The following is a 15,782-nucleotide window of genomic DNA, read 5'->3' as shown; positions in this document are numbered from 1 at the left end:
ATCCAGCACTTGAGTATGGGATGCTGATGGCAGAAGCAGTGACTCACTCACTGTGCCTGCCACTCTGTTTTTAGATTCTGTTTAATGTTTTCCAGTCCACCCTTTTCTCAAGAATTAGTTTTAAAGTTTTCCACATTTAGGATTATATGTCTGAAAACTGGTTGTTAGACCCAAAGAAATGTAAGGATGTTTGGTGCAGTACTGGCATCCCTTTTGGAGTGCCGGGGTCCAGGGCTCTGCCCCACTTGGGACTCCAGATTCCTGTTAGTGCACAGCCTGGGAGACAGCAGGTTTTGACTCCAATGCAGTTGGGCCTCTGCCATGCCAGTGGGAAATGTGGCTTCAGTTCCACCACTATTTTCAGCCATTCCCATCCTTGGCTTCTGCAAATATTCTGCAAACCAGCAGAAGGAAGCTGTCTCACTGTGTGTGAAAGAAGTAAAAGTAAAAGGTTAAGTTTAAATTTTTGGCAGCAAAAATGTTTCACTGGTTAAAGTGTTTAAACTAGGAGATAGGTGTGTTTGTCTTGTCATTGTCTTGACCTGTTAGTCTGATAGATCTAGGTCAGTGGTTATCAGAAGTCTCCAGGACACTCAGTAGACCTTCCCTCTGTGTTTGAAAGAAGATCATTTTATTTTAAAAATTCCTTGATGATGTAATAATGTTAACCCTTCAGTGCATGCCAGGAGTACCTTAAAGAGCACTATGTAACACTGAATGGTTGCCTCAGAGGAATCACCTAAGTGTGAGCAAAACCACTTCATTTCATTCATCATCATTTGTAATTCCAAGAACGGGGGTCATGCTGTGGCATACATAGCATGTTGGGCAATCACTTGCCATGCCAGTGTCTAGTGCCACATGCTGTGCTGCTGATCCAGCTCCTAGCTTATGCACAGGAAAACAGCAGGATGGCCCAGGTGCCTGAACTCCTGCACCCACATGAGAGACTCAGAAGAAGCTCTGGCTTCTGGTCCACCACTACAGTAGTGAACCAGTAGATGGAAAATTCTCTCTGCCTTGCAAAATGTCATGAAATACACAAGCTTTGACACATGCTTGTATATATATAATGTATGTATATAATTGGTATAATGCGTTTTTAAAAAACAGGAATTATTTAAACAGGAAAATAATCCAGGGAAAGGAGGTATTAAACAAAGTAAAGGTTTTGTTTCTATTTGTGAAGAATTACAGACATTTTTGACAATGGGAAAATAATTTTAAGGATGAGTAATCGTTACTATCCTAACTTCACTATGCAGTCTCAGGAATTAAAAAGTCAAGGGTTTCATAAAATTGTTTCAGATTAGGCATCTCTCCTAAAGAAACAACGTACCATAACAGCCCAGCTAAACTATGGGGGATTTGAAACAGTTTGCAGTCATCTGTTACACAGCACAGAACCTTGATACATAGGCATCTCAATTTTTTAGACTCGATTTAAAAAGGCTTGTGGATACAAAATCGACATATGACACTTGCATCTTAACCTGCCAGCATAAAACCTAATATGGAATGTTAAGACTACAGATGAGGAGAAACGATTTGGAAGGCCTTCTATTGACCAAAGGAGTTGCATCAGAGCTACCACTGAGGTGGCTTCAAGAGTCACTGCTGTGCACACACACCCACCTGTGGGAAACCCAGGCTGCTGGCTGCAGCACCAGCTGTTGTGGGTGAACCAGTAAAGCTCTCCGACTCTGTGTCCCTCTACCTTGCAAACACAATTAAGATGAACATTTTGGGGGGCCTGGCATAGTGGCCTAGCGGTTAAAGTCCTTGCCTTGAACATGCAGGGATCTCAAATGGGTGCCTGTTCTAATCCCGGTAGCTCCACTTCCCTTCCAGCTCCCTGCTCGTGGCCTGGGAAAGCAGTCGAGGACGGCCCAAAGCCTTGAGACCCTGCACCTGCCTGGGAGACCCAGAGGAGCTTCTGGCTCCTGACTTGGGATCGGCATAGCATCAGCTGTTGCTGTCGTTTGGGGAGTGAATCATCGGACGGAGGATCTTCCTCTCTGTTTCTCCTCCTCTCTGTATATCTGACTTTGTAATAAAAATAAATAAATCTTTTTAAAAAGAAATGCCATAAATGTCAGGTAGCTGCCAATGATGCCACTTCTAGGTGGCAAGGTATTAGAGTAGGATGATGATGATTTTTCTTTTTTACGGACAATGGTCAGGGTTCTTCAGAAGGAGAGGAGTCCATACAGACACACCTGGCCATGCCCAGGGAGAACAGGCCAGGAAGGGACCATGTGACAGGGAGAGGTCTCTACCTTCTGTGCTCAGAGCCCATCCATCCCAAGGGAGAGAGAAACTGATTATTCTTAATATCTTCAAAGAGCCTGGGTGTGAGTGGCTTTTTAATTTTTCTGGATTTATTTTTAGCCAAAAGGTTTTCCAGAGAGAGGAGGAGAGACAGATGTTCCATCTGCTGCTTCACTCCCTAAATGGTTTCTTCAGCTGTAGCTGAGCCAATACTCAGCCAGGTTCATCTTTTAGCCATTTCCCCTGCTTTCCCGGGCCATAAGCAGGGAGGTAGATCAGAATAGAGCAACCAGAACTCGAGCCAGTACCTGAGTGTAATGCTGGCACCAAAGGTAGAGAATTAGCATGCTGTACCACTGTGCTGACCCCCAGTGTGACTGTTCTGTAACCATTATGATAGAAGTAGGGATGCATACCATAGACCCTTCAGCAATTGGGTTTTTTGCCTTACCAGTAACACAAAAATACTTTCGAAAGTTATTGGGAGAGCCCAGTGCCTGGTAGCCAAAGCCCTTATCCCAGCAGCCCCATTTCCCATCTAGCTCTCTGCCTGTGGACTAGGAAAGCAGTTCAGAACAGCCCAAAGCCTTGGGACCCTGCACCCACGTGGGAGACCTGGAAGAGGCTCCAGGCTCCTGACTTTGATCGGCTCAGCTCTGGCTGTTGCGGCCACTTGGGGAGTGAATCAACTGAAGGAAGATCTTCTGCTCTGTCTCACCTCCTCTCTGTGTATCTGATTTTCTAATTAAAAAGGTAAAATAGATCTTTAAAAAAAATTCTTGGGAAATGAAATTAAAAATAATTTGTTTTGATGGAAGCAAATGACATGCATAGTTTGTTCAGACATTTTCCACAAACTGATTATCCACATGGTTGCTGGAGAGCTGAGAAAAGGCAGATTGAATTCACCCTAAAAGCCCTTCCTTCCCTTGAGTGTGGCTCACCAGAAGTGAGTGCTGCCACCGCCCCAGGCAGGCTGCCTCCACAGGTGCAGGGAGGCACGTGGCTCAGCAAGTTAAACCACTACTTACAGTGCTGGCATCCCTGGTTTGGTTTTTTTTTTTTTTTTAATTTATTTATTTATTGGAAAGTCAGATAACAGAGAGGAGGAGAGACAGAGAGGAAGATCCTCCGTCCGATGATTCACTCCCCAAGTGAGCACAACGGCCGATGCTATGCTGATCTGAAGCCAGGATCCAGGAACTTCTTCCGGGTCTCCCAGGCAGGTGCAGGGTCCCAAGGCTTTGAGCCGTCCTCTCCTTCGTGCTTTCCCAGGCCACAAGCAGGGAGCTGGATGGGAAGTGGAGCTGCCGGGATTAGAACCAGTGGCCATATGGGATCCCAGCACGCTCAAGGCGAGGACTTTAGCCGCTAAGCCACACCGCCAGGCCCTACTGGTTTGGTTTTTGATCCCCAGCTTCTTTACTTCCAGTTTCCTGCTAATGCACCTGGGAAGGCAGCAGGAGGATGGCCCAAGTACTTCAGACTCTGCTATCAACATGGGAAATCTGGAGTGAGCCAATGAGTAGAAGGTTCTGTTTCTTTCTCTCTCCCTAGCAAATAAATAAATTCCTTTTCAAAAGATTCTTGTAAAAAATGTAAGTACATGTGCAATTCATTCTGACCAATATAATCTCTCCAGGCTGTTCAAGCAACCGAACAACAGCGTGTCATGGCAACATGCTAGAATCTTGTGGGTGAATGGAAAGGATTGTGATGTACGGGAAGACCCAACTTGTAATGGTGCCTGACGCAGGTGAAAATCAGTTGGCAGCTTCAGACAGAGGGGAGGAGCACATTCGTTGTTTGAAACAGATGAAAGGAGCCAGCTTAATACGCCTGGAGAAATGAAGTTAAAAGGATTCGCCGCAGCTCCTGAATAGAAGCCAGAGGCCAGCGTGTTCCACGGCCATGACTTCACACTCAGTCCCTGCAGATGACTCCGGTAGCTACTATGTCCTGTGAGCCTCTGCCTCCAACAGCTTTCTACACCAGCTCGGATGTGGGCAGCTGCGCCACAGTGGGGAGAGTTCCCCCGGGTTTGGTCCTCTGGGGTCCTCCCCTGAGGAAGTGAAGATGGTTGATGATCTAGGCAGTAAATCTGCATCCGGGTCCAGGGCTTACCGGGAAATGGGTGAGGGAATCTGGGGCAGCCGCCCCTGTAAGCAGAGGTGCTGGAGCGAGGAAGCTGCCTCCTGGAGCTGCCGTCAGAGCGTGTGTGCAAAAAAAAAAACCAACAAAAAACAAAACTCATGAAGCACACAGAGGGTGGGCTGGCCATGCTTAGGAAAGGAGGCTCTGGGGTAGGGGCGCAGGAGGAAGCGACCCATGGGATCCCTCCTCCTCCTGTCCCTGTTACCATCCCGCTGATTATCCACAATGCCAGGTCCACAGCTTCCTGCCAAGGCCGCCTGGACTGCTCACATTTTTTTTTTTAAGATTTATTTATTTATTGGAAAGTCAGATATACAGAGAGGAGAGACAGGGAGGAAGATCCTCCGTTCGATGATTCACTCCCCAAGTGAGCGCAACAGCCGATGCTATGCTGATCCGAAGCCAGGAGCCAGAAACTTCTTCAGGGTCTCCCACATGCGGGTGTAGGGTCCCAAAGCCTTGGGCCGTCCTTGACTGCCTTCCCAGGCCACAAGCTAGGAGCTGGATGTTAAGTGGAGCTGCTGGGATTAGAACCGGCAGCTATATGGGATCCTGGTGCGTTCAAGACGAGGACTTTAGCCACTAGGCCATGCTGCCGGGCCCTGGACTGCTCACTTTAACACTGTTCCAGCTTCTAATATATGTATATGCATATATGTATTTTTATATAACTATATGTGTGTATATAATGAAGATCTTTAATTTCCTACCCCATAAAATTATTGGAAGAACTTAATGAGAAAATATATAAGGCTCCAAGCTCAACACGTGATGGCTACTGTTATTAGCCATTCTCCATTATTACTGTTGTTACCAAAGATTATTTCTTTTCCCTGCATAAAATGAATACTTTGATACTCTGTGAGAATATTTATGGGTTTCAGATTTAATTATTTACTTAAAATTCAATGTTACAGAGAGAGACAGGTCTTCTATCTGCTGATTCATTCCCCAAGTGGCTCCAGTAGCCAGAGCTGGACCAGGCTGAAGCCAAGAGTCAGGAGCTTCTTCCAGGTCTCCCATGTGGATGCAAGGGCCCAACTTGCTCCTGAGCCATCTTCCACTACTTTCTCAGGAGCCTTTGTAGGGAGCCAGATTGAAAGTGGGGCAGCCAGGACAACAAACTAGTGTCCAGATGGGATGCCACCCGCCACCCCCCTCCTCAGGTGGAGGTCTCATCCACTATGCCACAACATCCACCCCAAAAGATTGCAGTTTTAATCAAGCAAATCTGGGCTTATATTTACAGTCCTCAAGGTTTCAGGAAGATCCTTTTCTCTCTGTACTACAAGGTGGCTTCACTTCAGAGTTCTGGACTCAGTGATGCCATTATAGACTTTCTGTGCCTCTTTGCTTAAGTAGAACAGGTCATTGCCATGTGTACATGAGCTTGTTCTCTCAAGATGCTTGCTTGCTTCCTGCGTGCTGCCACCCCAGTGCAGAGTGCACAAGCTATTGTAATCCTCTTCCAGTTAAGAAGACCCGCGAGCAGCAGCCCCACCTGCAGGGCGTGACCGGCCTGCGGAACCTGGGCAACACATGCTACATGAACGCCATCCTGCAATGCCTCTGCAGCATCTCGCCGCTGGCGGAGTACTTCCTCTCCGGAAAGTACATCACTGCTCTCCAAAAGTAAGGCTGCCTAGGGTCCCTGCAGCCCAGCCAGGTCTCCGCTGGTAGTGGCGCCAGAAACAGTGGGAACTCCCCAGGCTCCCATGACAGACCCCTGGGGTGAATACTGCAGGAAGGGCGGCGGGACAATGAACAAAGCCCCATTGCGGCGGGGGTGGGGGGCGGTGATGCCCCACGCCTACATGATGAGGAGCCTTCATTTCATTGAATTGGCCTGAAACCCACCCGCTTTTCTCTTCCCCAGGGACTGCAGCGAGGTGGCCACTGCCTTCGCCTATCTGATGACAGACATGTGGCTCGGAGACTCAGATTGTGTCTCGCCGGAAGTGTTTCGGTCTGCCCTTGGCCACCTCTACCCAGCCTTCATGAGGAAGACCCAACAAGATGCCCAGGAGTTCTTGATTTATGTCCTAAATGAACTCCATGAGACTCTGAAAAGGGTGAGTGGAAGACATGACCTTAAGACCAACTGTTTGGTCTTTCCCGGGTAACTAAGTTCTCTTCCGGTTAAGTTTACCACAAGCCAAACCGCCAGACACAGCAAGCCAAACAGGAGGTCCCTATTCCACCAGGGTAAAGGCGATGGACAAAGTGGAGACAGAGGGAGAAAGGGGGGAAGGCAGGGACACACATGGGGAATATTTTATTCCTCAGGGCGGCTTTGGAGGAGGGCATGAGGGATTAGTGATATAGGCTATAGATGGAATTTGTGGCCAAGACTGTTGGAGCCACAGGGGATTGGTGCGTGCAGTGGGAGACGGTGATTAGGGAAAGGGGTGGTGAGGGGTGGTGGATGGAGCCATCGGGCACGGCGCCATGAGATTACAGCAGATTGGTGGGGGTGGGCTTATGAGGTTACAGCACATTGGCAGACCACAAAATCTGAACCTGAAGGGCACAAATCTTAAGGAAGCTGAGACCTAGGGGAAGCAGATGTTTAAAATGGTACCGAGTCAAAATGGCAGGGGTCTTCAGGGCCAATGTTCGAGTCACTTCTCACACTGGCTGTGACACATACTCCCATTTTCCTTCCTTTGATTTGGCTGGTCAAAGCTGCCAGCTGTGTGCCAAGCAGCGTGCTTGGGGGCTGAGGCGGTCATGTGAAACTATATCCATCACACATTCTGAACCTCAAGAGCGCCCCCGGAAGATGGGATTCCAAGGCATCCATGCTGGATGACACTGTCCAGAAGCGACATCTGAGACGGCTCCCTTGGCGCATCTGCCAGTCATGCAGGGATCCAACTGCTAATGTCATTCCCCCTGCACGGGGAAAGCTATACATACCCATTTCTCAAAGTAGAAATCACTTTAAAAACATGAATTAAAAACAATTACAAGCATGAATATTTTTACATGTATTTTTAAATTTTAAAAAGGCAGATTTACAGAGAAGGAAAGACAGAGAAAGATCTTCTGTCCACTGGTTCACTCCCCAGATGGCTGCAATGGCCAGAACTGAACCATTCTGAAGCCACAAGCTCCTGCCAGGGCTTCCACTTAGGTGCAGGGCCCAAGGCTTTGGGCCATTGTCCACAGCTCTCCCAGCCCATTAGTAGGGAGCTGGAAGGGAAGTGGGACAGCTGGGTAATAAACTGGTGCCCATATGGGATATCAGTGCTTGCATGTGGAGGATTAGCATAGTGAGCCACCCCGCTGGCTCCTTAAAAATATACATTTCTACTGAGAAATATCACACATATTTTTATAACCAAGCTTTCATCATGCCTATTAAACCCATTAAAATATTGACCTTGGTTTGGAATCTGAGGATAAACCTAAGCCCTGTTGATGTTTCATCTTCACACCAACGTACCTAACTTCCTGTGCTCGCTGGATGAGGACACAGATTTGATTAACCACACAATCACTTAGTACTCTAGAGGTTTTATTTCCACTCAGAAAACTTACTACCGTTAGCCTTGGTCTCAGCTGCGCACTCTGTATATACGTCCCTGACTTTACGCAATGTCCTTGTACGCATGCTGACTCACAGCACATCTGGTATTCAGAAAGCACCAGAAAGATCACCCACGGTGACCATGGATCCTTACCATTGGCGAACTTCAGTTCCAGTTCCATTTATGGCAATTACAAGAGGTTCGTGGCAGCAATCTTTTTAGCCAGAGGGGAAGAGATTGGTGGTTGGTAAAAGGTCATTGGTGTTCTCCTTTGTAGCCACTCTGCCAAAAATAACACAGCGGGCCTCATGACCAAACTGGGGGTTACAGGCATCAACTTACTGTCAGGGTGAAAGACCCTGATGGCAAAGTATGTGATAAAAGAAGCGAGGGAAGGTGGCAAGGTGAGCAAGCTCCAAACTAGAGGCAGCTGTGGTCCTAACGCACGTTCACAGTAATGACACGTCACAAAGGTCATGGGCACAGAGTTTGGTGCCACAGGCAAGTCGCTGGTTGGGATGCCCACACCTGACCTTGGAGTGCCCAGGTTCAAGTTCAGCTCTGCTCCCAGTTGCAGCTTCCTGCAGATGTGCACCCTGGGAGGTAGCAAGTGAGGAATCCAGCAGCTGGGTCTCTTCTCTGCCCACGTGGGAGGCCCATGTTGAGTTGCTAGCTCTCAGCTGACCTCAGCTCAACCCTGGCCATGCTGGGCATTTCACGGGACAAATCCTCACCAGCCCCTTCTCCTCTGGAATCAAACAAAAAGGTAAGCGTATTTTATTGCAAAAATAAGTTTAAAAATCCATGAACAGTTTGTTTTACAACATGTATTTTCTACTTTTTGAAGAGCCCTCACATGTTCTCAAACAGATTTAACTATTGTCTGCATCTCCAAGTAGCTTCGGGTAGCCGTGTATCATTCATATAGAACAGTTCAGTCCTTTATTAAAAAAACAGCAACAACCACAACACTTCAATTGTTTCTTGGCTCAGTGCCACCGGAAACGCCCGCATGAGAAGGGATCCACGCAAAGATGCTGCAGGAAAGTGATTCCCAACGAGACGTCAATCATCACGCGGCTGTTTGAAGGGCAGCTCAATTATGGCATCATATGTTTGAAGTGTGAGAACTACACCTACAGAAACGAAGTCTTCACCGTCCTCTCCCTCCCCATCCCATCTGAATACGAGTGCTCCCTTCAGGTAGGAGCGCTCGGTGCTTCTGTCTCGCTCTGTGTTTAGCCCTAGGTTTTGTTGGGCCTGCTTCCTACACGAAAGGGCTGCTGGACTGTTTAGGGAAGGAAAGGAAAAGCAAAGAAAGAAGGAAGGAAGGAGGCAGGGAAGGAGGGAAGGAAGGAAAGAAAAGAGAAAGAAGGAAAGAAAAGAAGGAGCCCGTCTAAATGTACTCCAAAAACCAGTGCTATTGCTTGGCACACATCATAACTTACTAAATTCTTATAAAAATTTTATGGCCCTCCTGCACCCCAGGGGGTTTATAGGTTCAGACCAGACATTAAATAGCAAAGGGGGCAGATCTTTAGCAGTTGAGATGCTGGTTAAGACACCCACACCCCCCATATTGGCATCCCCAGCTCCGGCTACCTGCCGATGCAGATCCTGGGCGGGAACAAGTGATGCTTCACATAGCTGGGTGAGCCAGGCCAACTCAAGTCTCTAGGCTTCAGCCCAGCCCAGCCCCAGCACACGGGATCTCTGGCTCTCTCTTTTCTCTCTCTCTCTCTCTCTCTCACATCTCTCAAATAAAAAATAAGTTAAGCATTCTCTTAGCCTTGAGCTCTGAGACAGGTTGGGAAAAGAGAATGGTTTCTCTGTGTCTTCATGACAATGCTGAGAGTCTGTGAGTGACGGTGAGGGAGATGTGGGTGACTCGAGATAGACAGCGTGAGTGAGGAGCCACCAGGCAGGAGGCAAGCAGCAAGGTGTTTCCTGGAAGAATTCTACCAAGGTATGTTTCTTCCTACATGAGGAAGGTGGGTTTGTTCCTAAGAGTTTCATACCTGACCTAGAGAATAGGTTTGTTCCTTCAGCCAACTGGAGCTTGCTTGAAAGGCAGTGTCAGTAGGCCTTTTAATTTGATTTTATTTTTATTGGAAAGGCAGATATACAGAGAGGAGGAGAGACAGAGAGGGAGATCTTCCATTGGACTCCTACACTCCCATGGGACTCCCACATGGGTGCAGGGTCCCAAGGCTTTGGGCCGTCCTCTACTGTTTTCTCAGGTCACAAGCAGGGAACTGGATGAGAAGTAGGGCTGCTGCGATTCCAACCGGTGCCCATATGGGATCCTGGTGCATGCAAGGCTAGGACTTTAGCCACTAGGCTACCGTGCCGGGCCCAGCATCAGCAGGCTTTATGGCAGGGCCACTACAAACCAAATCCCTGCTTGTCTTCCTCTTCAGGCTCGTGGTGTGCAGTACCAGGGCTCTGGCCACACTGAGGACGCTCTGCAGGCACCAGGGCACATGTAACCTCTACTCTGCTTGCCCTGTCATGGCCACCATCCCCAAATCCTAGGCAGAGGCAATTTTTCCTTCCTTCTTTCTTTCTTTTTTAGATTTATATATAGAGAGAAAGAGAAAGATCTCCCATCTGCTGGTTCATTCTGCAAATGGCCACAATGGCTGGTACTGAGCTGATCCAAACCCAGGAGTCAGGAGCCTCTTTTGGGTCTCCCATGTGGGTGCAGGGTCCCAAAGCTTTGGGCCGTCTTCAACTGCTTTCCTAGGCCATAAGCAGGGAGCTGGAAGGGAAGTGGAGCTGCCGGAATATAAACCGGCACCCTTATGGGATCCGGGCACATGCAAGGCAAGGATCTAGCCACTAGACTATTATGTTGGGTTCATGGTCATTTTTTAATCACCAGATCAATAGCTATTTGACCTTGTTGATGGAAAACACAGTATGATTTGGAAATAAATCAGAAGATACTGATTCATAGATGATGAGTGAGGCGGGCAGCACTTGGCTCCGTTTCAGTAACAAGTGAGACGGAGCTACTGTGAGTGCATCTGGATGTGCCTGGCTTTGCCAGCTGACTTTTGCAACTCGCAGGCTGCAGCTTGTGGCCTTGCTGACCTTGAGAAAAGCCCTGAGGGTGCCATTTCCACAGCTCTCTGATAGTTCTTATAGAAACAGAGGCCTCGGGTCGCAGGTGATCCAGTTTTGTCACCAGATGCTTTTTCTCCCCTACAGGATTGTCTTCAGTGTTTTTTTCAACAAGACACACTGACTTGGAACAACCAAATTCATTGCTCCTTTTGTGAAACCAAGCAAGAAACAGCTGTGAGAGCCAGTATTTCCAAAGCACCAAAAATAATTATTTTTCACTTAAAAAGGTATGGATGTTGATATTTTGGGGCCAGATATTTTTAATAGCTTTATTGAGATAGAATTCTATGCCAACCATTCACCTTTTTGAAATGCACAATCCAGTGGTATTTGGCGTGTTATTAACCTCCTTAAAAATTGTAACAAATGTATATAAAGCATAGAATTTTCCACCTTAGAAATGTTAAATGTACAATTCATGCAAATGAATTACATTACAATGTTAGGTTACTTCCAAAACTTTTCTCTTACCCCCTGCCGAGGCTCTGTATCTTGTAAGCAATTATTCCACATTCCTTCTCTCTCTGTCTATAAACGTATCCACCACATATTAGTAGAATAACTAATATTTATCCTTTAAAAAAAAGAGCTTTAATCTTTTGCAATTTATTTGAAAGCCGAGTGACAAAGAGAGCAGGAAAGAGAAGAGAGATAGAGAGAGAGAAATCTTCCATCCACAGGGCCAGGGCAGAGCAAGGCAAGGATAGTTGCCTGGAACCCCAAGCACGTGCGTCACCTTTTGCTGCTTTCCCAGGCACGTTAGCAGTGAGCTAGCTTGGAAACAGAACAGCTGGGCCCTGAGCCTCTGTGCCCCACTGGGTTGCTGGCATGGCAGGCTCAATTGTAGCTCAACCCGCTACACCAGAGCACCTGCCCCTCTTTGTTGCTTAGTTAGCTTGACTTGAGATTTATTCATTTTATTTTACTTATTTTTGTAAAGAACCAGATCTCTGTTTTGCTGATATTCTGTGCTGATTCCCTGATTTCACTTTCATCGATCACTGGTTTTTAAAAAGTTATTATTTCTTCAGCTCATTTTGGATTTAATTTCTCTTCTTTTTCTATGTTTCCTGAGAATGAAGTTTAGATTGTTGACTTTATATCTTTCTCACAAAGGCGCTGATGTTTGAGGTGCCAATATCACATGTGAGTGCCTGCGCAGGTGCTGACTGCTCCACTTCTGAGCCAACTCCTGCTAAGATGCTTGGGAGGCAAGGATGGCTCGAGGGACTCGAACCCTGCCACCCATGTGGGAGATGGGGATGGAGCTCATGGCTGCTGGCTTCTGCCTGGCCCAGCCCTGGTCATCATGACCCCTTGGGGAGTGAATCAACAGTTAGAAAATCTCAATCCTCTCCCCTGCCCCCGCGTCCCCCCAGCCCGTAACTATGTCTTTCTAGCCAATCTTTTTGTTTTAAAGGATGTACTTCACTAATACATACATTCAATGCTACAAACTTCCCTGTAAGTATTTCATTGTATCCCACAATTTACTGATTTTTTAAAAGTAATTTATTCAGGAAGCTGGACACACATTCCATCCCAAGCAGAGTTCCTAGAAGGAACAAGGCTGGTTGAGTGGGGAAAGAATGGAGGGCGTAGGCTGGGGCCGACCTTGGTGGGTTACAAACAAATCAGCCAAGAAGAAGAGAAAGCAGCTTCCTGGAGGGAGCCAGGGCGGTTCCCAGTGAGGGTCTCGGAGGCTTGTGCCTTGGTGCCCCCCGCCCAGCCAAGGTTCCAGCCTCAAGTTTTCTGTGAGCGGTGCTGGGAGGTCCCAAGCCCTGGTATGCAGCCCCTCCCTGGAGTGTGGACCTGCTGGATTGTATTGCTCACACCCAAATGGCTCTCCTTCACCTCAATTGTTTTTTTTTTTTTTTTTAAGGATTGATTTGCTTTGTATTACTATTTAAAAGGCAGAGCTAGCAGAGAGCTGGATTAAAAGTGAAGCAGTCAAGATTCAAACTTACACCCACATGGGATGCCAGCCTCACAGACAGAAGTTAAAACGCTAGGCCAGGGTGCTGGGCCTTGTTGTTTTGTTTTGTTTTGTTTTTTATATATAGAAAAGAATGGCACTTTTTAAAGGGTGCACTTGGCACCCGCACCAGCCCCATAATATCAGTTCATCTGCCCGCAAGGGTGTGTCTGGGCAAAGTGCCCTGCCTGTCCAGCAGGAAGCTCCACACTGCCGGGCCGCACATCCAGCCTGGCCGGGATTGTAACCCACCAAGTTTGAGTTGTGTTTTCATTTTCATTTTTTTTAAAATGCAAGTCTGCATTTTTGTCTTCACTTCTTCAAGGCTCGTTCTTTATGTGGATCTGAGTACCCAAACGTTTGCGTTCTCTCTAAAGAATTTCTTTGAGAAAAAAAAAAAAGAATTTGAACATTTCTCACAAGGCAGGACTACTGGTAACAAATATTCTCAACCCCTGTTTGTCTGAGAAGGTCTTTATTTCACATGCATTTTTATCTACTGGAAAGGTGGGGATGGGGGAGGAAAGAGGAGAGAGATCTTCCAGCTGCCCATTCACTTCTCAAATTTCTCCAACAGCTTGGAGTCCAGAACTCCATTTGCATCTCTGATGTGCTTGACAGGGTCCATGTACTTGGGCCATCACCCAGTGCCTTGCAGTTGCATTAACAAGAAGTTGGATTGGAAGCAAATAGCTGGAACTCAGGCTTGTTGATGAGAGGGATTCAGTTTCCCAGGCAGCGACTTAATGTGCAGTGCCACAGCCTGCCCTCCTCCTTCACTGTGGAAGGATCATTTTACAGGGTACAGAATTCAAGGTTGTTGAGTTTTGTTCCCCTTTCTGAAGCCATTAACCATTTGTGCTGCCAAAGCGAGCACCCCATTAAGCATGTCATTCTGCTTTCTTCTTTTTAAAAATTTATTTATCTGAGGGTCTGGCACAATAGCATAGCGGCTAAAGTCCTTGTCTTGAACATGCTGGGATCCCATATGGGCACTGATTCTAATCCCGGAAGTCCTACTTCCCATCCAGCTCCCTGCTTGTGGCCTGGGAAAGCAGTTGAGGATGGTCCAAAGCTTTGGGACCCTGCACCTGTGAGGGAGAATAAGCTCTTGGCTCCTGGCTTCGGATCTGTGCAGCACCAGCCGTTGCAGCCACTTGGGGAGTGAGTCAACAGACAGAAGATGTTCCTCTCTGTCTCTCCTCCTCTCTATATATCTGCCTTTTCAATAAAAATAAATCTTTTAAAAAATGTATTTGTTTATTTAAAAGCCAGAGTTAGAGAGGGAGACGCAGAGGGAAGGAAAATCTTCCATTTCCTGGTTCACTCCCCAGTTGGCTGGAACAACCAGTGCTGAGTCAGGCCAAAGCCAAGAGCCAGGAACTTCCTCTGGGTCTCCCACGTGCAGGCAGGGGTTCAAGCACTTGAGCATCTTATGCTGCTTTCCAAGGCACAACAGCAAGGAGCTGGATCGGAAGTGGAGCAGCCCATAGGGCATGCTGGAAGGTGATGGTTATACCCCCTTCGCCACAAGGCCAGCTCCTCCATTGCCCTATTTTTTGCATCGTATCTGAGGGCAGATTGGATATGATTTTTTCTTTCGCCAGCCCCTCTGCTGGCTTCCTCCAGAATTTCTTTATCCTTGATGTTCTGTGGTCTGAACACGACAGGCTTAGCTGTGGTTTTTGTGGCTCCTGCCCTGGAGCTGCCTCCGTCGGTGGCTTGGTGTCTGGCATTACTTTGGGGAAAATTCTCAGTCACTACTGTTTGAAACATTTTTTTCTTTTCTGTTTCTTCCCCATTTTGTTTTCCCACTAAGCACACATTATGCCTCTGGAGTTGTCCAAAAGGCCCAGTTTTTGGATACTGTCCTGGATTTACCAGTCTTTTTTATTGTTGCCGTTTTTGCTTCTCAAGTTTTGGAATTTTCTTTAACATTTTTATTTATTTATTTAAAAGTTACAGAAAAAAAAAAGACGGAGAAATTTTCCATCTTCTGGTTTACTTCCCAAGGGGCTATAGTGGTGGGATGGTGGGGAGGGCTGAACCAGGACGCAGCCAGGAGCTGGAAGGTCCACCCAGGAAGTGCATCCGTGTGGGGGCAAGGATTTGGGCTCCAAGATTTGGACCATTTGCTGCTTTCAAATTCCCACTCTGGTCTTTCTCATGTCTGCTTCCGGCGCTTGCTCTGCTTGTCAAATTTTCTCTTTGTATGATTTGTAATGTTTTCTTGATTGCCCGACATGGTGCCCTGGGTCCAAAGAAACAGGTGTCAGGAGGCAGCGTGCTGAGGTCTGGGGAAGGGGACGCATTCTCGGATTCCGTGATGAGGTCGGGCTCTCACTGAGCCTGCCGGTCACTTTGAGCTGGGGTTGGGTAGGTAGTGGCTTCCTCCAGGTGAAATCCATTCTGATGCAGCCTGCGCTGAGCAGGTGAATTGGTTTCTCCTGCGGGCAGAACTTGTTAAGAACAGAACCTTCCAGCAAATTTCAAATCAATTTCTTCTGTTCCCTGCTTGACAGAAGTGCGAGAGGGTTTTTCTCTGAGGTCCACGCGGAGGTCCTGGTTGGGTTTCTCATGGTAAATCTCAACAAAGTGTGGGCCCCTCCTGGTTGGCTCCCCAGGAGTTGTTGACTGACTGCCTTAGCCTCTAAACGCATCTACTGCTGTTGAGGTGCTCCGCCCTGGGCCAGCTCCCTGCGGGAGAGAACTGCATGGCC

The 15,782-nt window shown here is 47.4% G+C and overlaps 1 protein-coding gene across 2 annotated transcripts in view; it reads left to right on the top strand.

Annotated features, from left to right (window-relative positions):
* The first annotated feature begins 3,685 nt into the window (after window positions 1-3,685).
* The window catches only part of USP50 (ubiquitin specific peptidase 50), a 42,346-nt gene continuing 30,249 nt past the window's right edge, over window positions 3,686-15,782 (top strand). The window contains exons 1-6 of one of the 2 annotated variants that reach the window (XM_040968821.1): window positions 3,686-3,803; window positions 3,914-4,232; window positions 5,863-6,057; window positions 6,302-6,497; window positions 8,952-9,161; window positions 11,172-11,314. In XM_040968821.1, coding sequence (XP_040824755.1) covers window positions 4,183-4,232; window positions 5,863-6,057; window positions 6,302-6,497; window positions 8,952-9,161; window positions 11,172-11,314 — 794 coding nt within the window. In that variant the 5' untranslated portion in view covers window positions 3,686-3,803; window positions 3,914-4,182. Of the gene's footprint in view, window positions 3,804-3,913; window positions 4,233-5,800; window positions 6,058-6,301; window positions 6,498-8,951; window positions 9,162-11,171; window positions 11,315-15,782 lie in introns of those variants that run through there. The other variant, XM_040968819.1, reaches the window with a different exon arrangement.

This window comes from Ochotona curzoniae, unplaced genomic scaffold (genome assembly GCF_017591425.1).
Source record: "Ochotona curzoniae isolate NIBS_2020 unplaced genomic scaffold, NIBS_Ocur_1.0 scaffold_4701, whole genome shotgun sequence".
NCBI lineage: Eukaryota > Metazoa > Chordata > Mammalia > Lagomorpha > Ochotonidae > Ochotona > Ochotona curzoniae.
The sequence above is the reverse complement of the archived record's forward strand: the minus strand, read 5'-3'. Positions and strand labels throughout refer to the sequence as shown.